The sequence below is a fragment of the Chiloscyllium plagiosum genome, unplaced genomic scaffold (genome assembly GCF_037043375.1).
Source record: "Chiloscyllium plagiosum isolate Xiang-an unplaced genomic scaffold, Cpla_swu_hap1 HiC_scaffold_38, whole genome shotgun sequence".
Lineage (NCBI taxonomy): Eukaryota > Metazoa > Chordata > Chondrichthyes > Orectolobiformes > Hemiscylliidae > Chiloscyllium > Chiloscyllium plagiosum.
The window spans coordinates 27,848,487-27,873,991 of NW_028270176.1; the positions used below are offsets into that span (position 1 = coordinate 27,848,487).

A 25,505-nucleotide genomic window follows, 5' to 3' on the forward strand; every position below is an offset into this window, starting at 1 on the left:
ACCATCCGATGGTCTGGCAGAGAAAGGTGTCCAATGCAGGCTTAAAGAAGCAGCCTACAGCCTATGAAATTGTCCTGGTTCCAATTTGGTTATAGGACCACCACTCATACAACCACAGGATAGCTCCAGCAGAGTTGCTAATGGGGAGAAGACTTCACACCAGGTTAAACCTGATCTTCCCAGACCTGGAGGGAGGAGGGTAAAATGGTATCAGGAACGCCAAGGCCGGATACAAGTATCCGCTAAGTGAGAGAAGCAGTTTACTTCAGGGGATGATGTTTGGTATAGGAAACACAGGAATGGCCCTGAATGAGTAAGAGGCATGGTGTGAGATCAGGTCCTGCGATATATCAAGGTCAAGTAGGTGTGATGGTCCTGAACAAACATGTGGGCCATATGAAAGCTGCAAACACGCAAACAGTGGAGGAGAAAAACATGCCTGGCTGCTCGACAGCGTATTAGACTATCCCAGAACCCCTGTGGGTTCTCCCTCTCTGTCAAGCGTTGAAGATACCTCAGAATCCAAGGTGGACATGGTGGATGTCCTTTGCCTTTGCTGGCTGAAGAGGAGAATGAATTTCTTTCGAGATGCTCTGGACGCAAGAGGCGAACTACTGTGCATTACAAGCTGCTGGCATCAAAGGGATGGTTGGAGGAACCTGATCCGGTGCTAAAAAGCCCTAGGAAAAGCTACAAAAAAAATCTGACCTATATCCTCCGCCTCAGAGGGGGAGGGATGTAGTGACTGTAATCAGGTCAGTCAGGTGGACCTCATAGAATTATGAGTTCCCTGATTGGGGCTGTTAACCTGGTCCAATCTGGAAGCCCTGGCTGACAGAAATAAACAGGAGTGTCAGGTCCAGGCAGTGGGCCGTGGAGGGGGTCGTTAGGGCCGACTGCCTGCCCCTCTTCTGCAGTTACGTTAGAGCCCGGGTGTCTCTGGAGAAGGAGCACGCGGTGTCCACCAACACCCTGGAGTTGTTCAGGGAGAGGTGGGCGCTGCAGGGAGTGGAGTGCATCATTTCTCCCTCCAACTCTATTTTGATTTAGTCCCTACCCTCCCCCTCACTGTTTTTGATCACACAGCACTGCCCTTTGATGTGAAGGGCAGTGTTTGTCACTGGACACCCGGGTGTTTTCCTATCTTCCTGGTGGTGGAAATTGAATAAAGAATTGTGCACTTTGTGTCTCTCACTGTGTCTCACACCTGCACACACACAACATGGGTGCTGGGGAAAAAATAAGCACTACCACACTTAGGTGGTAGTATGGAGGTTAAAATAAAAAAAAAAAAGAAGGGAGCTGCACTTCAGTCCCACGCTCCTGATCTTTGGAAAGAAGAAAAAAAAAAGATAAGAAAAAAAAGAAAAAAAACAGGAAAAAAAAATATAAACAGGAGTGAAGGGCAGTGTTTGTAGAGAAAAAAAAAATAAACAGGAGTGTCAGGTCCAGGCAGCGGGCCGTGGAGGGGGTCGTTAGGGCCGACTGCCTGCCCCTCTTCTGCAGTTACGTTAGAGCCCGGGTGTCCTTGGAGAAGGAGCACGCGGTGTCCACCAACACCCTGGAGTTGTTCAGGGAGAGGTGGGCGCCGCAGGGAGTGGAGTGCATTATTTCCCCCTCCAACTCTATTTTGATTTAGTCCCTACCCTCCCCTTCACTGTTTTGATCACACAGCACTGCCCTTTGATGTGAAGGGCAGTGTTTGTCACTGGACACCCGGGTGTTTTCCTATCTTCCTGGTGGTGGAAATTGAATAAAGATTTGTGCACTTTGTGTCTTTCACTGTGTCTCACACCTGCACACACACACCATGGGTGATTGGGGATAAAATAAGCACTACTGCACTTAGGTGGTAGTGTGGGGGTTAAAATAAAAAAAAAATAAAAATAATAAACAGGAGTGTAGAAAAAAAAATAAACAGGAGTGTCAGGTCCAGGCAGCGGGCCGTGGAGGGGGTCGTTAGGGCAGACTGCCTGCCCCTCTTCTGCAGTTACATTAGAGCCCGGGTGTCCTTGGAGAAGGAGCACGCGGTGTCCACCAACACCCTGGAGTTGTTCAGGGAGAGGTGGGCGCCGCAGGGAGTGGAGTGCATTATTTCCCCCTCCACCTCTATTTTGATTTAATCCCCGCCCTCCCCTCCACTGTTTGATCACACAGCACTGCCCTTTGATGTGAAGGGCAGTGTTTGTCACTGGCCACTCGGGTGTTTCCTATCTTCCTGGTGGTGGAAACTGAATAAAGATTTGTGTACCTTGAGTCTCTCACTGTGTCTCACACCTGCACACACACACAACATGGGTGCTGGGGAAAAAATAAGCACTACCGCAGTTAGGCGGGAGTGTGGGGATAATAATAAGAAAAAATGTTTTAAAAAATGAGAGTGTCAGAGGTCTGTTCGCATTGAGAGCTGGCTCTGAGGAAGCTGGTTCATTGTCAAGTATGATGCATAAACGTTGACTTGGTGATGGGATACTGGCTTCTGTGGAGTTACTTCAATCAATCTTATAAATCTAAATTACTCAAACTATCTAAGTTTAAACATGAAACTTTTATTTTGCCTTTAATACAGGAAAAGAAGTCGACTACCTGATTCTTGATATGTCCTTTCTGAAAAAACCCCAGGAGTGTCCCAGGGTGCGTACGATATATGCACTGTTTTGTTGTTCGGTTTATCAGACTGTCTGTATGTGATGGCGTTGACTGTTTCCTTCTTCATTGATGTAATGTGGGATTCAAGGTACGTCCCCAGTTCTCTGTGAACTGGTTGTGGGGTCAGGCTTTTCCCTTTCGCCTGTAAGTAGCTGTTTCTTGTATACAGCTGTTAATGTTAACTGTTTGTAATTTGCACTGGTTAATAAAACATATCAGAGGTTCTGGATCAGTGTCAAGGGTTCTCTACATGTAAATAAAGGGTGACTTGATGATGGGAGTCTCTGTGGAGTTATTTCAAAATTCTCGATCTATTGATTAGTAAGGGGATTGAGGGTTACAAGGAGAGGCCAGCAGAATGGGGTTGAGAAACATACAGGCCACGATTAAATGGTGGAACAGACTTGATGGGCCAAATGATTTTCCTCATGAAGGGCATATGGTCGAAATGTCAACTCTCCGGCTCCCCGGATGCTGCCTGACCTGCTGTGCTTTTCCAGCACCACACATATTGACTCTGACTGTCTGGCATCTACAGTCCTCACTGTCTCTCCTCCTTTCTCTTCTAGTCTTTTGGAACGAGCAGACGGTTTTGTTACACACACCAGCCCCAAAACAAAACCCAGTTTTATTTAAACTGATTAAAGATCAAAAATCACACAACACCAGGTTATAGTCCAACAGGTTTATTTGGAAGCACTAGCTTTCGGAGCATCAGGTAAAGCGATGCTCCGAAAGCTAGTGCTTCCAAATAAACCTGCTGGACTATAACCCGGTGTTGTGTGATTTTTAACTTTGTCCATCCCAGTCCAACACTGGCGCCTACAAGTCATGATTAAAGGTCGATTTGGAGATGCCAGTGTTGGACTGGGGTGTACAAAGTTAAAAATCACACAACACCAAGTTATAGTCCAACAGGTTTAATTGGAAGCACACTAGCTTTCGGAGCGCTGCTCCTTCATCAGGTGATAGTGGAGGGCTCAATCCTAACACAGAATTTATAGCAAAAACTTACAGTGTGATGTAACTGAAATTATACACTGAAAAATTGATTGTCTGTTAAGCCTATCATCTTCTGAAAGGCTTAACTGGGTTTTGTTTTGGGGCTGGTGTGTACAACAAAACCGTCTGCTCGTTCCAAAAGACTAGAAGAAAAAGGAGAGACAGTGAGGACTGTAGATGCCAGACAGTCAGAGTCAAAATGTGTGGTGCTGGAAAAGCACAGCAGGTCAGGCAGCATCCAGGGAGCAGGAGAGTTGACATTTCAGATGAAAGGCTTAACAGACAATCAATTTTTCAATGTATAATTTCAGTTACATCACACTGTAAATTTTTGCTATAAATTCTGTGTTAGGATAGATCCCTCCACTACCACCTGCTGAAGGAGCGTCGCTCCGAAAGCTAATGTGCTTCCAATTAAACCTGTTGGACTATAACTTGGTGTTGTGTGATTTTTAACTCTGATTAAAGATCAGTCATGTTGCCTGTGATAATGTCATTTGATGGAGAAAGTGAGGTCTGCAGATGCTGGAGATATTGTCATTTGATGTTGTGAAAACAACTGGAACCCAGTCAGCTCGCAATGAGTTAGCAGAATGTGAAACTCTCTGTCCAGAATCCAGAGGGATCAGATGCCACTAGTACAGAAGCGACGCTTTGACCCCAAGCCTGGAAATCCCATGGGCCGAGTCTTGACGCGGAAATGCCAACAGCGGAAGAAAACTCAAACTGGGAACCTGAGTTCTACTCGGAGACAATTGGCGTCACTTCACTCTGAGGGATGTAATTGGCGGTGAGTTTCAGGAAGGATGTGCCTGTTAAATTAAACCAAAAACAAGACAAAGCACCCTCTTTTCAAAAAAAAAATAAAACTCGATTGATGACTGCAATATTCCCTACAATAAAACCCCACTTGTTTGAGTCGAAGTGGAAATGGAGAGATAATTCCCCAAATGTTGGGCACAGACCCGGAACAAAGTTGTAATATGATCACCCCGCCTAGTTCAGGTTACTCGTGAGCAGGTAGTCGCAGGAGTTCTGTCTGTCGTGAGGATAATTTTGGAAGCGGCGGTGAAAATGGACCTCTTCTACTCAACATGCCTTTTGGTGTGCCTTTGTTTCCCAGCGATTGCAAGTGGTGAGTCCAAGACCCAGAATTGGGACTGAATTCTGAAGTTGTCTTCTTGTGTGCTCGCCGCTTTGAGAGGGCAAAACTGCTCATATCTGTCCAAGTGATCACATCATTTCTCGGTAAACTTTGAACGGCGAAGGGATGGTTGGAACTAGGGGCGCAGTATAAAGATTGATCAAGCTGGCGTTAACTCAATAAAGGTTACACAGTGGTAAATGTGGAATAGATTCGGGGTAGTGGGGCAAGGTAAAGAGCCAATCAGTTGGGCCTGACCCCCATCAAAATATTGTAGTTCTGTAGATTGCACCCCACAAGTGCCTTGTTTTTAGTAAACTGTCAAATAAGTGGCTTCATGGCTATAGTATTTATTTTGTTTCTACTTCCTGCTCCCGGCAGTAGGCTTAACTCTTTTGCGTTTTGTAAAGTGAGCTGGTAAATATTATCTCACTGTTTGGAGACAAATACTGTCTTGTTGCTGTAACTCATTCGTGCAGCTCAGAAACTAGGCCAGGATGTGCAGGATTCCTTCCCCCCCCGTAATAGGAAGCACAGGATTTCGATAGCATTCTTGAGCAATGGGCACCTCGACTTTATAGCCCTGAAAGCCCATTTGAAGAGTGGCTTCTTGGGGTGTCCTATGAAGTTTAATAACGGGCTTGCGCGCAGCACTAGTTTCATAACAGCTGGATAATCCTTTTCAATTCTTCTGATGTTGATTCAGGGGTAAATAGCCCACACTTCTTCCTTTCTGATGGCTCGCCCGACTTAGGAGTCCTTTCCAACCCTGGTGTTGAATTCTGAGGAAGTCCCTACTAAATGGTGCTAAATGATCCTTTGCATCCAAAATGTGCCCTGGTTTGCTGCCCCACCTAAACGCCTACACCTCTGCTGGTTTGAGATTGTTTGCAAATACGGATCAGGATTTGACCCATTAGCATCTGGCTCGGGTTGAGAGCGTTAGCAACTGCGTCACAGCCAAAACTACAAAGTCGACTCAACTCCTGATCGATAATGATCCTACCTCTGTCAACTCTTTGGGAAATTTGCCAAAGATCCTCAGGCAGCATCTTCCAAACTCATAACCACTTCCATCTAGAAGGATAAGGGCAGCAAATATGTAGGAATACCACTCCCTACAAGTTCCCCTCCAAGCCACCAACCACCCTGACTTGGAAATATATCGCCATTCCTTCAGTGTCACTGGGTGAAAATCAGGAATTCTCTCCCTCATGGTATGGACTGCAGCGGTTCAAAATGGCAGCTCACCCCCCACCTTCTCAAAGGCAACTAGTGACAAGGGGCAATAAATGCAAGGCCCAGCAAGTGATGCCCACTTCCCACTTGCTCCAAACAGCTTTCAGTTTCACCACTGCAACAGTGGTGTGGTGTTTTACAGTAAACTCAGTGCTGTGTGTCAATTTGCAAAACATACTGTTAATGAGGTCACTTATTAGGAAATCTCACAGGCAATCAAAAACTGAAACTTTGATTTACACTTTACTGCGTGCAGCAATAAGACCCCTCAAGTAAGCAAGGTAAATCTCACCACTCAACTTGGCTATTACCCAATGAGCAGTGGAATTTAGCAACAATTCCAACCTGTCTCAGGATATGTCCAGGGCTTAATCCTTGTGCGGTGTGGTTCTCCGAAGTTCTGCTACTGAACAATGCTCAAGTTAAATTCTTGTAGGATTATCTGTCTTGTTCAGTGATGATCTCTCTGAAGTCACCGAGTCTGTAGTGTGCCTCCTTATCGAGAGTAACTGCTCTCTTCCTCAATACCTTCAATGTTAGCTGCATATTTGAAACACAGCTGCATATTTGAAACAACTCCTTAAATTGTTCTGCACAGCCACCATACCATTAGGAATAAATTAAAATAAAATAATGTGTGTGCAAAATATGTGATCTGGCTCAACTGAGGTTACCAGGACAGTAGATGAACAGGAAGAGGCTTATCCTTATGAATGTTGTTGGCTCTAATGTCTGATTCCAAGTCTCCTTTCGATGAGGGAGAACATCTTGAGTGGAGAGAAGCCATTTTGTCACAACCTGTAGCTAAAGTATATGTTTTAAGGATCAGATAAGATGGGGGCCAAATCATTCATGTTTGGAAATCTAGGTCTTTGCATATTCCATTTGCTGGCAGCTTGACTTATAAAGAATTGACAAACTCTCCCTTATGAATAAAGTGATGCTGTGTTTTTGGAATGTGTAGAGCGATTCAGAAGTGAATCATGTGGTTGTTCTGCATGCTTGTCAAACAAGATTTCTGTTCCAGCATGTTGTCAAACATGATTTTCTGGTTGCCAATTTTATTTTTGGTTCGCTTATCTTTTAAAAGGTTTCTTTAAGAAGTTAGTCAAATGGGAGCCTTGCCTTGCCAGCTTTCTCTGCTTGTGTTGGGTTGCTACCATTCAAAGCCTTGTGGAATGAGGGTAATGTCAGTCACGGTGCAACTTTGGGAAGTTTCTACGGGAGGTGGCACGGTTTTTCCGGTAATTTTTCTGGAGGCAGGTAATGGAGCTAAGATTAGGCGTGGAGGGAGCGTGTTGGGAGTGTGGACTGAGGCGATCCGTTAAAGTGGACAGGTTGAACCTTGATGTTGCCAAGCGTATCAGAGAATAGTTAGCACTGGAACTCTTGAGTATCATCCCAATAGCTGGTCACTAATGAGGCAGTAAGGGATGTGCGTCCATTTTTAAAATTCGTTTGGAGCCTTTGCAACAGCAGAGCTTAGTTGAACAACAACACAGCATAACTAATGAGTGCATCTTGTGAAAAGCTGTTGTCACGTTGTGTTTTCTGTAATTGTTTAGTAATGGTCTCTCATTGTCAGTCCTGCACAGGGATTGGATGAAATGTCAGCCAGATTATGTAGACAAACCTGCACTTAGTGCCTACGTACCATTTGTAAATGATTTTTTGGAAATATTTGTATATTGTACCTGGACTATATATAAAAAAGGCAGTTGCCAAAGAAAAGCTTGCCTCCCTTTATGACTTTGTGAATATGTAACACATTTGCTATCTCAATGTTGCACACATTGATGTTTCCCTAACGTCACTGAGATAAATAGATTTTGGGTTTGAGCTGAACCTCTTATTCAAGGGTGTGACCCACTGTGATAAAGCCCATCCTTTAAACGTAGATTATGCAAATTGTTGTGTTTCCCGACAATGGTATGAAGCAAAGAACTGTGGATGCTGGAGATCTGACCTAAACAACAAACAGAAATTGCTGGATGAACTCAGTGAGTCTAGCAGCATCTGTGGAGGAAAAATAAGCTAATATTTCGAGTCTAGTAGCCCTTCTTCAGAACCGAATGTGTCTGTCTAAAAATACACTGCCTTCTGTGAGTTTATAAGAGAGTGTGTGCTCCTATTTTAAATTGTGACCTTTAACACTCTGAGCTAAAGTCCAATCTTTGTCACAATCTCCTTCCATTGCTATGAAATAGTCATAAGATGATTAAAATTCAGCAAATACAATGGATCTATAGATATGTGTGTGTGTGTGTGTAGGTATGGAAGGCAAGCTGTGTCTTCACTATTATTTAATTATGCGGATTTTTTTTCTCCTGAGGGTAAAACCCACTGAATTTGAAACAGCACTTGCCTGCACTTGCTCCAAACAGCTTTCAGTTTCACCACTGCAACAGTGGTGTGGTGTTTTACAGTAAACTCAGTGCTGTGTGTCAATTTGCAAAACATACTGTTAATGAGGTCACTTATTAGGAAATCTCACAGGCAATCAAAAACTGAAACAATGATTTACACTTTACTGCGTGCAGCAATAAGACCCCTCAAGTAAGCAAGGTAAATCTCACCACTCAACTTGGCTATTACCCAATGAGCAGTGGAATTTAGCAACAATTCCAACCTGTCTCAGGATATGTCCAGGGCTTAATCCTTGTGCGGTGTGGTTCTCCGAAGTTCTGCTACTGAGCAATGCTCAAGTTAAATTCTTGTAGGATTATCTGTCTTGTTCAGTGATGATCTCTCTGAAGTCACCGAGTCTGTAGTGTGCCTTCTTATCGAGAGTAACTGCTCTCTTCCTCAATACCTTCAATGTTAGCTGCATATTTGAAACACAGCCTGACCTGTCATCAACTCCTTAAATTGTTCTGCACAGCCACCATTTGCTCTTGTGGTATGAGGCAGCCAAGTTATTAAACAATGTTAAAACAGTTTGTTTATGTCGCTTTGACTCATTCTTTGCCCAGAGGTGGCTAATTCTTATGGTGCTTTTGATTCCTTTTATAATAGTTTGACCTTGCTCCTTTATCTCAGGAAACAGTTTATTCCAGAAAATGTTATTGCTAGTTCTTTCAATCCCTGAACAGTTATTAAAGTTCAGAAGTTTACTCTATCACACCGGGTTACTGAGGCAACTTGCACATTGTAGCCTGTAGTTCTGAATAAACAAGTTAAAGGCTCCACCGTGTTTTCTGTTGTATGACTGACCAGAAATCACTCCAGCTCTTGCTGCTGCCAGTAATGTATTTTGGAAGGATCCTTTCCTGATCTTCTTTGGCTGACTCAATACTCAAACCTGGACCTCCTAGCCCAGGTTCAGGGAAATCACTGTGTCACACATGACCTCCTTTACTGCATTAACTAAAGCTTAATTGATCGCAAACTGCTTTGGTGACTTCCAGGGTCTTGATGGAGGCTATGTATTTGCAGGTCCTTCCTTCTTAAATTCCCTCTCTCCTACTTGTCTGTCTTCTGCCCTTTCCTTCCTTCCTTTTCTCCATCTTGAGGTATTCAGGATGACAAAAGATGTGGATAAAATAGACATGCTTCCTCTCGAGGGGTATTATAAGACACAGGAGCAGAAATTAGGCCATTCAGCCCATTGAGTCTGCTCTGCCATTCAATCATGGCTGATTAGGTTTCTCAACCCCCCCTCTCCCGCTTCCTTCCCATAACCCTCGATCTCCTTGATATTCAAGAACCTATCTATCTCAGTCTTAAATATACTCAATGACCCAACCCCCACAGCCTTCTGTGGCAATGAATTTCATAGATTCATCACTATCTGGCTGAAGAAGTTTCTCCTTTATCTCCAATTAAAAAAGCCTTCCCTTTGCTCTAGACTAGTCCCTTGGGTCCTAGTCTCTCCTACTAATGGAAATGCCTTTCCAACATCTACTCTATCCAGGCCGTTCGCTTTTCTGTAAGTTTCAATTAGATCCCCCCCCCTCATCCTTCTAAACTCCATCGAGTGTAGACCCAGAGTCCTCAGGTGTACTTCATGTGTTAAGTTTTTCATTCCTGGGACCATTCTCTCGTGAACCTCCCCTGAACAGCCATTCTGGGACGAGAGGTCATAGTCTCAGGATAAGGGGTAGCAAATCTAAAACATTATTGAGGAAAAACTACTTCTCCCAAAGGATGGAGAATCTGTGGAATTCGCTCCCCCAAAGTGCTGGGATAGCGAGTCAGTTTGAGGAGGAGGAGTGAGGCAGATGTTTAATGGGTTGAAGGGATATGGGGAGAAGGCAGGAAAATGGGGGTGAGGAGTACATCAGCCATGATTGAATGGCAGTGCAGACTCGATGGGCTGAATGGCCTAATTCTGATCCCATACCTTCCATCCTGTCAACCAAATGCCTTAAGCACACCATTTATAGCATCAGCTCCCACCTTCTGGGAGTACAACTTCTGGTCTCTATGTTGGCTGTATCTTTGGGGACATGAATATTTACAGGCACTCAGCACAGGAGACTTGCAGCCCGTTTCACTGGGCTTGACTCAAACCGCAAACCCTAAGCTGAGAGAAGAGGGTGGGTCACAGCGCTAAGTCGGTTATTAACGGTGCCAGTCAGTCTCAGTTTCCAGGTGCCTGGTTAAATTCAACCATTGCCTTGAGTCCAGTACACACAGCAGCCTAGAATTAGCTACCCCTTTGAGTCAGCTGTTCATGAATGATCGTGGAAAAGCTGTGGGAATGTTTTTTCACCTGCTGCAGTTTTCTGTTTGATCCTTCCTGATCCAAAAAGCAACATCGTTTTTTCAGTTTTCCAATGATTCTGAATTTCACAAATTGCAAACTAACAGGTGTTATCTTAAAGGGCGTCGGTGGTGGAGGGAGGGGGTGTTTGTGGATGGGGGGGGGGGCCAATCCAGTGGGGGCTGCCTCATCCTAGATGTTGTGAAACCCCTCGAGTGTTGTTGGGGCTGTCCCCCAAACCAGGGCTAGTAGGGAGTACTCCATGACTTGTGTATCGAAATGGCAGACATGGGAGTCAGGAATATTCCTGACATTGGAAGATTTCAAGTCATAAATGTAGAGAGTATTGAGGTGGAAAACCAGCTTGGTCATACTGAGAAATGGAGCAAACTCTATGACCATCTCCAACTCCTTTTTTCCCAGCATCCAATGCTCATTGAAATGTTATTCATGATTATTATCTCTATTTGCCTGTGTGCCACGTGACAGTCTTGTATACCTGTATCCCTCAAACTCTCTGGGCCCTCACTGTTTGTAGCTTTACATCATTCATAAGATTCAATCCCACAATTCAACCATTGCCTTGAGTCCATTCAACCATTAACTTGAAGCCACTCTATTCCTGAATGCCGGTGGACTGAAGCATACAGTTTCACTGAATGAGTAACTTTTCTTTTGGGATTGCAGCAAAATTGCACGTGTCGATTAAGGAACCCTCCGGACCAATTGTGGAAGGGAGCGACGTGATCTTGCAGTGTTTAGATGAGGGGCAAGACATGTCTCACGTCAGATTCCAGATGTATCACAAGGTGAGGTTCTCCATCGCATGCAGTGTGTTATCTTGAGAATTAAAACCTAACGTAACTAACTCGTCCTCCACACTGAAGGAACAGAAATGCTTGTCTGTGATAAGGGAGGCTTGTCAGGGTCCAGTGAGTTTCAGGAACTAAACGGGCAGTCACATGTTTCATTATCAGTAACACAGCCACGAGCTGACACAAGAGAAAGCGAAGGGAATTTCCTGTACGTAGCAGGAAGAAACCATAGCAGGGTGATAGGGTCATGTTTAGGGGTGACACTGTTCCTGTCCTGGCACTGTTTGGTGGGGGGCAGTGCAGAGGGAGCTTTACTCTGTATCTAACCCCTGTGCTGTCCCTATTCCGTGAGTGTTTCATGGTGACAGTGTAGTGAGAGCTTTACTGTTTCCTTTATTCTTTAATGGGAAGTCAGCGTCTCTGGCTGAGTCAGCATTTGCTCCCCATCACTAATTGCCCCTGAACTCAGTGGCACGCTGAGCCATTTCAGAGTCGCTCACCTCATTATGGGTCTGGAGTCATGTGTAGGCCAGATCAGGTAAGGATGGCCTTTCTGAAAGGTGAACCTGGTGAGGGTTTCTTAACCATTGATGGTAGTTTCATTGTAACCATCATTAAGAGGAGCACTAAATTCTAATTCCACCAGCTGCGATTGTAGGTTTGATGCACACAGTTCCCCAGAAAATAAGCCTGAATGCTGGCTGTCCTGATCCCACTACATTACACCACCCTGAATGCTGCAGGAGGGTCTGATGTGAATTTCTTCTGGTCACATACCCAGCAATGACGTTTTTCATCTTGATAAACATTACATAAAAAATAAAAATTTTAGACAAAAACCAAATTGACATCTCTAGCATGCCTGGAAGTGGGAATTTAAATTCTGTAAACTGACTTTGGCAGATCTACATAACTGAATGTTTCCTGTTGTAGTGGCTGCGGTCCTGGTTCAATATTGATACCACCACTTCCTTCCGTTGCTGGTACTACAGTTTCAATGTCAGCAGAGACAATGGGGAATTACTCCTTCGCGTGAAGCAGATGTACAAATGGCACGCAGGTCCATACCGATGTGTTTCCAATGGAACTGATGGCCAACTCATTTCCAAGAATATAACTGTCCCTCTTCAGTGTAAGTGACTCCTTAAATGTTCTCCCCTTTCGCTCTGATTTCCCTTGCATTTCCCTCTACTCCCTTATTGTCTTGTCTCTCTGTGATTGTCTCCTCCTGTTTACTTCATTCCAACTCTCTCCCATTCCTCTTTGTTTTTCAACTCTCCATCCTCCCCTCTTAATCCTTTATCCTTTTTTCTCTGTCTCTTTGTGTGTGTGTGTGTCTCTCTCTCTCTCTTTCTCTGTCTGTCTTTGTCATTTTATCTGTTTATATATCTCTCTCACTCTGTCTCTTTCTGTATCTCTCTTACTCACCCTCTCTGTCTCCCCCTCTCCCTCGCTGTCAGCCTTGTCATTTTATCTCTTTATATCTCTGTCTCATTCTCTGTCTCTTTTTGTATCTCTCTTTTTCTCCCTCCCTCCCTCCTATCTGTTTGTCTCCTCTCTCTCTGCCTTACTCTGTCTTTTTCTCTGTCTTTTCCTCACTCACTTCCTCTTTTTCTCTCTCTCTCTCTCTCTCTCTCTTTCTCTCTCTCTCTCTCTGTCTCTCGGCCTGTCTCTTTCTAGCATTCTTTCTCTCTCTCTCTCTCTCTCTCTCTCTCTCTCTCTCTGTCTCTCTGTCTCTTTCCCTCCCTCACTTTCTTCTTTTCTCTAGTTCTTTCCTTCTCTCTCTCGTTCATTCTTTCTTTCTCTCTTGTTTTGCTTTCTGTCGTTTTTTTTTCTCTCTCGTTCATTCTTTTCCCTTGTTTTTTCTCTCTCACTTTCTGTCTCATTCATTCTCCCTATTTGCCCTCCTCCCTTTTCCCCCTTCCACCTGCTCCCTATCATAGTGAGAATCTCGACTCAATGCCTGAGAATTGTTTGGACAGTGTGACCGCGTTCGGGTGATTCCCATTGGGATCCTCACATGATTCTGTCATGTTTCTCACGTAGGCTCTTGCTATGATAAGACCCTGGTTCTTTTCAGTCGCCTCTTTCCACTTGCTACTTTAATATTTTTTTCTTCTTGGGTTTTGTTTCAAAGATCTCAACGGCATATCCATCTCTGAACCTGGGAGCGTCTTTAGTCGTTACATGAGAGACCCACGCGTTGTGAGGGTGATGCGTGGAAAGGATGTTGAGGTCAAATGTTGTGCAAGCTCATCTGAGCCACCAATGTACCAATGGAAGAGAAAGGTATGAACAAGTTATAGAGACAAGAAGGAGTGTCCCCTCACCTCCTGGATGACACATGGACATAACCGTCATCCCTTCACTCTATCTCCTCCTGTCTTACCTCCCCTAACCGCAACATCTTCCCTCCCTTCTCCCTCCATCCTTTCATCCCGCTTCCTCCTTAAGTTCCACCATTGGGAGAGACTGTGACTAGCGGGCTCAGCTTCAGAGTGATGGGTCTTTAAAACAGGGATGAAAGAGGGATGTAATGGGGAAAAGACAGGAGAATGCAGTTGTGGAAACATTATCAGTCATGCGAGGTGATGTCCTCGCAGTATTCTTGCTCGATTGTCAATCCAGAGATCCAGACAACATTCTGGGGAGCTCGGTTCAAGTCCCACCATGACAGATGGTGGAATTTGAATTCAATAAAAATCTGGAATTAAAAATCTTAATGATGACCATGAAACCCTTGTTGCTTGTCGGGGAAACCCATCACTAAGGAAATTGCTCAGTCTGGGCCTACATGTGACTCCAGACCCACAGCAATGCGGTTGATGCTTAATTGCCCTCTGGGTAATTAGGGATGGGCAATAAATGCCGGGCCTAGCCAGTGACACCCACATCCCACGAATGAATTTTAAAAAATGCTCGAGTGGTGGAGCAGACTGGATGGGCTGAACGGCCTAATTCTGCTCCTGTATTTTATGGTCTTAATAAAGGTGAAAGACACCATTGATGGGCAACTGGTGGCGAGTTTAACTTGAGGTCACCTGAGGGGAGAGTTTGAGAAAGGTGCGTCCTTTGTGGTAACCTTAGCCAGTCCGGGAATTGAACCCACGCTATTGGTGTAACTGTGTGCAGCCAACTGAGCTAACCCACTCGCCCGGCCCCAGGAATACACCTCTACGACTCACTTCGATGATTCCTCGTGGAACTGAATTTCACGTTCTAACCACAGTCTGGGAAGGACGTTACTCCTGAATGCCTGATTGAATCTCTTGGCCCCAGTTTTATATTGATGGCCTATCATCATGCTGTTGGCCATGGAACGAACCAGTCTCTGTGTATCCATCCAGTCGGAACATTCCATCATTTTAACTCCCCTCCCCAGCCCAAGGCCTTCCTTCATGAGAGCAGAGATCCAACCTATTCATCTTGATCAACTGAGCCATTGGGTTGAGGAGTAGCAGATGGAGCAGACTTCATTTAGATAAAGTGAGGTGTTGCATTTTGATAAGGCAAACTAGAGCAGGACTTAGTGATCAATAGTAGGGTCCTGGAGAGTATTGTCGAACAGAGAGACCTTGGGATGCAGGTAGATAGTTCCTTGAAAGTGGTGTAGAAGGTGTTTGGGGCTCACACCTTCATCAGTTAGAGCATTGAGAATAGGAGTAGGGCAATATGTTATGGCTGTACAAGACATTGGTGAGGCCACAGTTGGAGTACTGCGTACAATTCTGGTCGCTCTGCTATAGGAAGGATGTTATAAAACTGGAAAGGGTACAAAAAAGAATTTACGAGGATTTTACTGAGTTATAAGGAGAGGCTAGATAGGCTGGGACCCTTTTTTTGTCCCTAGAGGGTTGGAGGCTGAGGGGTGAGCTTTATAGAAGTTTATTAAAATCATGAGGGGCATGGATAAGGTGAACAGGCAAGGTCTTTTCCTGGGGTGGGGGGAATCCAAAACAGGAGAGTTTAAAGTGAGAGGGGAATGATTTAAAAGGGATTTTTTAAGGCAACCTTTTCACACAGAGGGTGGAGTGTATGGAATGAACTGTCAGAGGAAGTGGTAGAAATGAGTACAATCACAATGTTTAAAAAGACTCTGGATGGGTACATGGATAGGAAGGGTTTAGAGGTATATGGGCCAAATTGAGATGAACAGTATTAGCTCAGTTTAGGAAACCTCGTCAGCATGGACGAGTTGGGCTGAAGGGTCTGTTTTTCATGCTGTATGAGTCTGTGGCTCTCTATCCTTTCCGAATGTGCAGACCCATTTGTTCCTGGGACCATCCTTGTTGAGAAGAGCCTCAAACATCTTTTATGCATTTTGCAATGTGTGTGGTGTTCTGACGTTCGGAATCTCTGGCTGGTGGAACGCGTCCCATTTGGGTTAACCTATAACTCTGGCATTACTCGCCTCGCAAGCAAGTTTGTAAACTGACCGTGGCCCTACACTGTTTTGTCAAAGATCCTGTGTAAGATAAACTGGAGCAGTCTCACCTCAGTGGGTTGGCAACTGTGGTCTGAAAATCAGTAATCTTGTTTCAGGAACGTAGAGTATTGGGAGGTGTGGAAAATCATGCAAAGAGACTGATCTACTATTGGGTTCAGCATGGGAGCTGAGTAGAAGGACATTTACTCTGTATCTAACCCCGTGCTGTCCCTGTCCTGGGAGTGTTTGATGGGGTGACAGTGCAGAGGGACTTTTACTCTGTATCTAACCCTGTGCTGTCCCTGTCCTGGGAGTGTTTGATGTTGAAGCTGAGTTATTCTATTTCTTTGCCTTATGTGAATTGCCGAGCAACAAATCAATCTCCCTCTGTAAATGATGTATTGTTGTTGAATATTTACATTATAGTGATTGAATGCTCTGACTGATGTGAATATAGGGTTTGAACATTTGATGCTTTCAGAGGGAGGGTTCATATCGAGAAGAAAACATACTAGGACATAGTCACAGGCTGGAATCTAATCACGGGATTCGGGGCAGTTTTTGCACAGAATAATAGATACCCAGGAGTGAGTTACAGACTGGAACCTGGTCAATGAGTTCATGGAGGGGTTCTGTCTGGAATAATACTAGGAGTGAATCACAGAATAAAATCTAACCTCATTCCTACAGGACAATGAGTGGATTTATCCAAACAGCAACCTGAAGATTGTGACGATCACTCCCGAACAAGGTGGAATCTACACTTGCACAGCCACTCACCCTTCACTCCCAAGTCTGACCCAGTCCAAATCTGTTCTGATTGAGGTTGTGGAAGGTGAGCTAATCACACTTAGAAATTTCGAAGTTGTCCCTGTTACTGGTTTCAAATTGTCTGATATTTTATCCCTCAGACCATGAACTCTGATATTTTCGCAATCCAAGTAATTTCTACCTTACCATAGAATTTAATCTCCTCCCAATGACTGTCAACCTTGTAATCTATCAGAGTTTCCACCCCACATTTAATCCTGTTAAGTGAGCGTGTGTTGTATAGAGGTGGCACGGTGGCTCAGTGGTTAGCACTGCTGCCTCACAGCACCAGGGTCCCAGGTTCGATTCCAGCCTCGGGTGACTGTGTGGAGTTTGCACCATCTCCCCGTGTCTGCGTGGGTTTCCTCCGGGTGCTCCAGTTTCCTCCCACAATCCAAAGATGTGCAGGTCAGGTGAATTGGTCATGCTAAATTGCCCGTAGTGTTAGGTGCATTAGTCAGAGGGAAATGGATCTGGGTGGGTTACTCTTTGGAGGTTCAGCGTGGACTGGTTGGGCCGAAGGGCCTGTTTCCACACTGTAGAGAATCTAATCTAATTTCTCCATATTAGATTACTCGCCGAAGCGTGACCCATTCCCCTACACTTACCCCTTCACCTAACATTGCAGGCAATTTAGCATGGCCAATTCACCTAACCTGCACATCTTTGGATTGTGGGAGGAAACCGGAGGAAACCCACGCAGACACGGGGAGAATGTGCAAACTCCACACAGAGAGTTGCCTGAGGTGGGAAATGAACCCGGGTCTCTGGCGCTGTGAGCCAGCAGTGCTAACCACTGTGCCACCCATCAAAGCAATAGTTCATTCAGATCAACTATTATGTTCTGGAGTGTAGACTCCATTTCCGCCTCCTTGCACCTTTTTTAACAAAATCCTCTATTATAACCTCCTCTTCCCTTACCTCTCACTCGCTTAACTAGTTTCCCCTAACTTAGTACAACTACTTTGTCCAGGAGGGATTTCCATTTGTCTCCCCCCTCCCTGGGTGTGGATGTTTGTCCTGGGGTCCCCACTGGACCCCTCAAACATTATCTTAGATCAAGAGCTCTTGTCTTCCTCTTCCTCCCTGCATCCAGTCTGTCAAATCCATTCATTGTTTTGAGTTTGAATTATTGTTGTCACGTGTACCAAGATACAGAGTAAAGTGTTGTTTTGCATGGTATCTGGGTCGATTGTACCACGCAGAGTGCATTAGGGTGGCAGAACAGAGGGTAAAATACAGTGGTGCAGAGAGAGAGAGAGAGATCAGCACTAACATTTGAGAGGTCTGTTCAAAAGTATGGTAACACTTGGGAAGAAGCTGTTCTTGAATCTGTTTGTATGTGTATTGAGAAATTTATACCTTCTGCCCGATAGTAAGTTACCCCTCTTTCTCCAAAAGGGAGGCCCTAGCCTGTCACTTATTGTCTGAACTGTACTTCCACATATTTCTGGTATTGCCCTTGTAAATCTTCTCTTTACCTTTCCCTCTGCCTCGATCGCCTTTTCTCATGATGTCAGCACCTAGTCTGACCACAGCTGAACAACTTTGCACCCGTTGTCTAAGGAAAGATAGATTGGCAGGAATTGGAGTTTAGATCAGGGTGGTGCTGGAAAAGCACAGCAGGTCAGGCAGCATTCGAGGAGCAAGAAAAATCGACGTTTCGGGCAAAAGCCCTTCATCAGGAATCCGACATTCCTGTTGAAGGGCTTTTGCCCGAAACGTCAATTTTTCCTGCTCCTCGGATGCTGCCTGACCTGCTGTGTTTTTCCAGCACCAGTCTGATCTAAACTCTGGTTTCCAGCATCTGCAGTCCTCACCTTTGCCTGGTAGGAATTGGAGGCAATCCAGAGAAGATTCACTTGGAATCCCTAGGAATGGAGGGATTGTCTTCTATGAAAGGTGGAGTAGGTTGGTCCTGTACTTGTCGGAGTTTAAAATAATGAGAGGTGACCTCACTGAAACATACAAGTGTCTTAGAGGATTTGACAGGGTGGATGTGGACAGGTTGATTCCCGATGTGGGAAAGTCAAGGACCAGAGGGTATCCTCTCAGAATAAGGGGTTGTGTATTTAAGACAGAGATGAGGAGGAATATTTTCATCCAGTTATCTTGTAGGTGGTACCCACTGCTGCTGTTAAGCATTGGTGGTAGATGAGGGGATGTTTGTGGATGTGGGACCAATCAAGCGGGGTCTGCTTTGTCCCAGGATGGTGTCGAGCTTCGAGTGTTGTTGGCGCTGCCCCCCCTATCCAGGGCAAGTGGGGAGTATTCCCTCACCCTCCTGACTTGTGCTTTGTGGACAGGCTTTGGGGAGTCAGGAGGGGAGTTACCCGCTGCAGGATTCCCAGCCTCTGACCTGCTCTTGCAGACGCCATGGTGTGTCTAGTGCAGATTTGTGTCAATTTATAGCACTCTGCTGATATATGTTTAATCACACCAATGGCTTACAGCTAGACTACTCTTTTCTGTGTTTCTTCCCTCAGAACCACTGAGCTCACTGCAACTGAGTGACATGAACCTGATTCTAGCAATAGCGATTCCAGCTGGGGTCCTCTTCTTGGTGATTATCGGCATCATCGCTTACAAATGCAAAGCGAAGAGGAATGAAAAAGGGATGACTCTTCTGTGAGTGCCACTATAACTTGCATTTCTTTAGCGCCTTTCAGAGCCACAGGATGCCCCAGCGCATTCTACAGCCGATAGGAAATGACGCTGTTATAACGGAGGGAATGCGGAAACCAATTTGCACAGCGCCGATTCCCACAAACAGCAACTTGGTAATATTCAGGGTTCTCTTCAGTACCCCCCCCCCGGGGAAATCCCTTCATGATCTTTCACATCTGAACTGAAAGGTCTTCTGGATGTGTCACATCTGAAAGACCGTACTGTTGGCAACGCAGTGTTCCCTCAGGACTGTGACAGGACCATCGGTTAGGAGGGGAATTTCCAATCCCCAGCCTTCGGGTTTAGAGTTGGATGGCACCATCTGCTGGGATGGGGATGTCTCACGAGATGGCCCAAACCATTTCACCTAAAGTGTGACACTGACAACGGCGGGACATATCGTCCAAGAATCTCTGTCGAGAGGACAGGTTTCCCTTTCAGGAGCTTTTTTAAAGGATGTGAGAGAAGGAGAGGTTGAGAGAGGGGATTCCAGAGCTCAAGGCCCCAAGTATGGCGGCCAGGGACGGAGGGGTAGGAATTGGGGGAATTCATGAGGGGCTGGGATTGGAGGAGGTACAGGGATAAAGGAGGGATATAAGTTCTGGAGGAGGTTACGACAATAGGGAGGGGTGTAGGGGCTGGAGGAGGTTACAACAATAGGGAGGGGTGTAGGGGCTGGAGGAGGTTACAGACAATAGGGAGGGGTGTAGGGGCTGGAGGGGGTTACAGAGATAGGGAGGGGTGTAGGGGCTGGAGGGGGTTACAGAGATAGGGAGGGGTGTAGGGGCTGGAGGGGGTTACAGAGATAGGGAGGGGTGTAGGGGCTGGAGGGGGTTACAGAGATAGGGAGGGGGTGTAGGGGCTGGAGGGGGTTACAGAGATAGGGAGGGGTGTAGGGGCTGGAGGGAAGTTTGGCTGGAAGACCGGGTGATGTCTGGTTGAAGGTGGTTGTCAGCTGAATGACCTGCTGCTACTCTGCTTTGTAACATCCTTATTGTGGGGGTCCTGGTGTCAGACAGAATTAACCACTTGTCCCTATTGATCAGTGCAAAGGTAAACATGGGACAAAGTAGAATTAAGGAGTTAGTGTACACATTCCAGGCAGTGAAATCAGACTGAGAATCAGTTTCCACATACACACTGCATCCCAGCTCAGTTCACAGGCACTAACACAAGGTGGCACTGCGTCTGTACAGGTCGGAAACGGGTGTTTGTCGTTAACTGGACTGAGCACTGAAAATGTTGCCCTGCAATCAAAGATTGAACCGAGCCATCTAAGCAGCTTACCGCTGTCGCTATCCAATGGAGTTACTGCTTCTGTATATTATGTGCCTTTTTTGTTTAAGAGCACTGTGCTGCTCAGTCCAAGTTTAATGCTCGTGTCAGCTTAGGCTGAGCTCTGAGAACTGTCCGCTCTGTATAGCTTTTGAGTTGAAGTCAGACGTAGGGCTTTGGAGTTTAATTTGGTTAAGTGTGAGGTTTTGCATGTTGGTAAAACAAACAAACTTATACAATGAATGGTAGGGCCCTGGGTAGTGTTGTAGAACAGAGAGACCCAGCGGTTTATAGAGTCATAGAGATGTACAGCACGGAAACGGGCCCTTCGGTCCAACCCGTCCACACCGACCAGATATCCCAACCCAATCTAGTCCCACCCGGCCCATATCCCTCCAAACCCTTCCTTTTCATATACCCATCCAAATGCCTTTTAAATGTTGCAATTTTTGCATCACAGGTCAACAGGGTGGTTAATGAGGCACTTGGCACAAATTACCTTCATTCCTCAGTCCTTTCAGTATCCGAGTTTGGGACAACATGTTGACGTGGCCTGTTCTGAAATACTGTGTGCAGTTTTGGTTGCCCTGTTCTTGGAAGGATATGATCAAGCTGAAGAGGGTTCAGAAGAGATTTACCAGGATGTTGTCAGGAATGGAGGGCTTGAGTTATTAGGAGAGGCTGAATAGACTGGGACCTTTTTTCACTGGAACATAATCGGCTAAGGGGTGACCTTATCGAGGTTTATAAAATCATGGTGGGTATGGTTAAGGTGAATGCCCAAGGTATTTACCCCTAGGGTGGGCAAATTCAAAACTAGGGGGCATATTTTTTAAGGTGGGAGGAGAAAGGTTTAGAAAGGACGTGAGGGGCAACCTTTTTGCGCCAAGAGTGGTTAGTGTGTGGAGGGAAGTGCCAGAGGAAATGGTGGATGCTGATACAGTTACAACGTTTAAAAGACATTTGATGTGGTGGTTGACATGGGGGTTTGTTGGGAGGTGGGGGGTGCTGGTTGGGTGAAAGGGTGGAGTATTCCAGGAGATGGCATTCGCTCAGATACATTCACTGGGGGTGGTAGCTTTTTAAGAGTGAGTGTCTCATGACAGCTGAGAGACAGAAGGTACAATTGGCATCTTGAACCCCATGTCTGTGTGTGTTTGATTCCGCCATCGCACTTTCAAACATGTTCCACTAAAAGCTATCTTTTTTTGTCTTTTGCTGTCCCTCACTTTGTGCAGGGACAACCAGGTCAGCAAGACCCCTATCTGGAAGGGGAGTGACTCATCCATTCCCTACTGTGTGACTGACTCTGTTCCTCTGGTCATGTGAATCGCTAACCAGGTACATTTCTCATTCTAATACCCTTCCCCATGTTGGTTGGAGCAGGGAAAGGAGGTGCTGATGACAGTGGGGAGATCAGGGGAAGACAGTAAGGGCAAGCGCTGACCATTCGGCCTCTCGAGTTCTCCTCGCTGTACTATCCATTCATAGCTTTCCATGGGGCGGTCGTGACATAATGGTGCACTGACTGGGATATCAATCCAGAATCCCAGTCTAATGTTCTGGTTTCAAGGATTCAAATCCAACCACAGCAGATGGTGAAATTTGAATTCAGTACAATTGAAAAGTTGCCCTGATGGCGACCATTATTGCTTTGTCGTGAATGTTCGCTAGTTTCCTTTCAGTGAAGGAGATCTGTCCTCTTAGTTTGGTTCCAGACCGACGGCAACGTGCTTGGTCCACAATCCCCCTATATGATAATTCAGGATGGGCAGGAAATACTGGCCCTAGTCAGCAACACCCACCTTGCATGCATGAATTTTTTTAACGAAAGCTGATAAAACTCCACTTTCTCTCTGGCTCCCAACGTTTTCTGGGTGATCGGAAATACCAGCCTTGATGGAGCACCTACAATCCTTGAGGGAGCAAATTCCAAAGATTCTGAACCTACCGAGGCCCCTCCCCTCAGTCCGAGAGGCCTACATGTCCCCTCGGTCCTAGATGACTGACACCACATAGTCACCTCGGTCTGAGATAGCCACCACTTCACTCAGTCCAAGATGGCCAGCACCACATTCAGTCACGTCAGTCCAAGATAGCTGACACTCCCCTTTGTACAAGGTGGCCGAAACCGCCCCTCTGAGCAAGATGGCCAACACCACACTCAGTTCCCTCTATCCAAGATGGCTGCCACCGCCCCCTCTGTCCAAGATGGCCACCACCTCACCCTGAGACTTTAAGCCGTGTTCCCTGGACCGCAGGGAAATGGTCTCTCCACGTCCACCCTGTCAAGCTCCTTTGGAATCTTGTCTGTCTCGATGAAGTTGCCTGTCACTCTTCCAAAGTATTCCAGAGAATTTCAGCTCCATTTATTCCGCATCTCCAACGGTTCAAAAAAACAGCTCACTAACATCTTATCACTTGGTGATGGGCAATAAATTTTCGCTTAGCTAGCGGCACCCACATCCCTTGAACAAATTAAAGTAAATTTCGGGCAACCCCTTATTCCAGGGATTAGCAAGTTCCTCCTATACCCACCTCCAATGGGAGTATTCCCTCATTTGCTATGGGGTCCAAAACTGCTCACGATATTCCAGATTTGCTCGACTCCATTTTCCCCATCTTACCCCATAACTCCCTCTGAAAATTTGAATCGATCTCAATATCAAATATGCTGTGCATCTGAGCAAAACATGTAGGGACCTGCAGACCAGAGATAGCGAGAGCAGTAGAGTCTGAGAGCAAAGTCGAGGAGGGAGGAGTTTTAACCTGGGATTGTGTCAAAACAGCAACCATGATCAAATGGCAGAGCAATGGGCAGAATGGCCTAATTCTGCTCCTATGTCTTACGGTCTAAATATGGAATGCGTCACAAACGTGGAAATGTTAAGTTTGGATACTTTTGTGGCTATTGGAGGGGATGGAGGGCCAAGGAAAGAGACAGTCAATGGGGAGAGAGAAAAATAAGGTGCAGGGAGATAACAGTGAGGGAGAGAGAAGGATGTGGGTGGAAATCTCGATTATCTGGATCAACATCCTGACCAATAATAAGCCCTCTGTCGTGGAATGTTACATGGTTTAACTTGGTTGGAAAAGAAAGACCTTGCAGGACTGCGTAGAGAAAGAGACTGTGTTGTACAACTCGAGAGTAATTTCTGTGGGTCTGTCAGTAACTCAATTCGGGCTATTCCAGTTAAATCAATCCATTTGTCTCAGGTATGAGAGGTCCATATCTTTATAAATACGGGTTTCAAGGAAGGAGGTTATCCCAGTTTTTTTATACAAAGCCTCAGTTGAAATATTGTGTCCAGTTCTGAGCACTGAACTTTGGTGGGACAGTGAAGAAAGCATATTTACGAGGCTGGTCTCTGGGACGAGGGACTGTGGGGCAGCACGGTGGCTCAGCAGTTAGTATTGCTGCCTCCCAGCGCCAGGGACCCCTGTTCAATTCTAGCTTCGGGCGACTGTCTGTGTGGGGTTTGCACATTCTCCCCGTGCCTGCATGGGTTTCCTCCCACAATTCAAAGATGTGGAGGTCAGGTGAATTGGCCATGGGAAATTGTCCCATAGTGTTAGCTGCATTAGTCAGAGGGAAATGTAGGGTAGGGCAATGGGTCTGGGTGGGTTACTCTTCGGAGGGTGGATTTTCTCCGGGTGCTCCAGTTTCACCCTACAGTCCAAAGATGTGCAGGTTAGGGTGGATTGGCCATGCTAAATTGTCTCATAGTGCCCAGGGATGTATAGGTTAGGGTGGATTGGCCATGCTAAATTGTCTCATAGTGCCCAGGGATGTATAGGTTAGGGTGGATTGGCCATGCTAAATTGTCCCATAGTGCCCAGGGATATGCCAGTTAGGTGCATCAGTCAGGGGTAAAATGTCGAGGAATGGGTTTGGGTGGGATACTCTGTGGAGAGTCAGTGTCGACCTGTTGGGCTGAAGGGCCTGTTTCCAAACTGCAGGGGTTCTATGAGTAGTTACGAGAATGAGTTGGAGAAGCTGGGACTGGAGAAGAGATTTGATGGAGATGATTCTGGACAGAGTGGAGATGAGAGGAAATGTTCCCATTAGTGGAAGGATTGAGAGTGAGAGGGAGGCACGTTTATAGTGAACATGTTTAAACAGTGGAGAAATCTCTCCCTGAGAGGGCCACCAAGTCTCACTGTGAGGGCTAAGCCATCTTGGACTGAGAATGTGGAGGAGGCAGGTTCAGTTGAGGCTATTGTGAGAAAATTAGATGAATCTTTGTAATAATATATATACTTTTTAAAATGCCCATGGCTATAGGTATGTGGTGAGGTAGAGGAACCAGGTAAACTATGATGCATCAATTAGTGGGAAGCTATAGAGGAGGGAGACAATTTAAGTTAACCAGTTTCTTTCTTTTTTTCTTAAAAATAAAAGATAAAAACTGCTCATGGTAGTGAAATATTGCCAATTAATACCAAAGAAATGTAATTGATTCAGGAAAGTGAATGTGTTATTCAAGAGGGTAGGAAATTTTGACTTTGGTTCACAATTCTATCACGTGTCTAATATGTAGCTTGAAAACTTAATCTGCTGCCTGTACTGAACTGGTGATCAGTGTGGAGAGTGTGTTGCTGGGAAAGCACAGCAGGTCAGGCAGCAACTGAGGAGCAGGAGAATCGATGTTTCGGGAATAATCCCGGGGTTATGCCCGAAACGTCGACTCTCCTCCTCGGATGTTGCCTGACCTGCTGTGCTTTCCCAGCACCACACTCTCGACTCTGATCTCCAGCATCTGCAGCCCTCCC

General features: G+C 45.7%; 1 protein-coding gene across 2 annotated transcripts in view; it reads left to right on the forward strand.

The window, feature by feature from the left end:
• Positions 1 to 4,516: 4,516 nt before the first annotated feature.
• LOC122544211 (cell surface glycoprotein MUC18) overlaps positions 4,517 to 25,505 on the forward strand; it is a 34,173-nt gene continuing 13,184 nt past the window's right edge. Inside the window, exons 1-7 of one of the 2 annotated variants that reach the window (XM_043683283.2) lie at positions 4,517 to 4,786; positions 11,427 to 11,548; positions 12,488 to 12,686; positions 13,692 to 13,843; positions 16,671 to 16,815; positions 19,277 to 19,418; positions 21,971 to 22,073. In XM_043683283.2, the coding sequence (XP_043539218.1) occupies positions 4,726 to 4,786; positions 11,427 to 11,548; positions 12,488 to 12,686; positions 13,692 to 13,843; positions 16,671 to 16,815; positions 19,277 to 19,418; positions 21,971 to 22,061 (912 nt within the window). In that variant the 5' untranslated portion in view covers positions 4,517 to 4,725 and the 3' untranslated portion in view covers positions 22,062 to 22,073. The remainder of the gene's footprint in view (positions 4,787 to 11,426; positions 11,549 to 12,487; positions 12,687 to 13,691; positions 13,844 to 16,670; positions 16,816 to 19,276; positions 19,419 to 21,970; positions 22,074 to 25,505) is intronic. The other variant, XM_043683282.2, reaches the window with a different exon arrangement.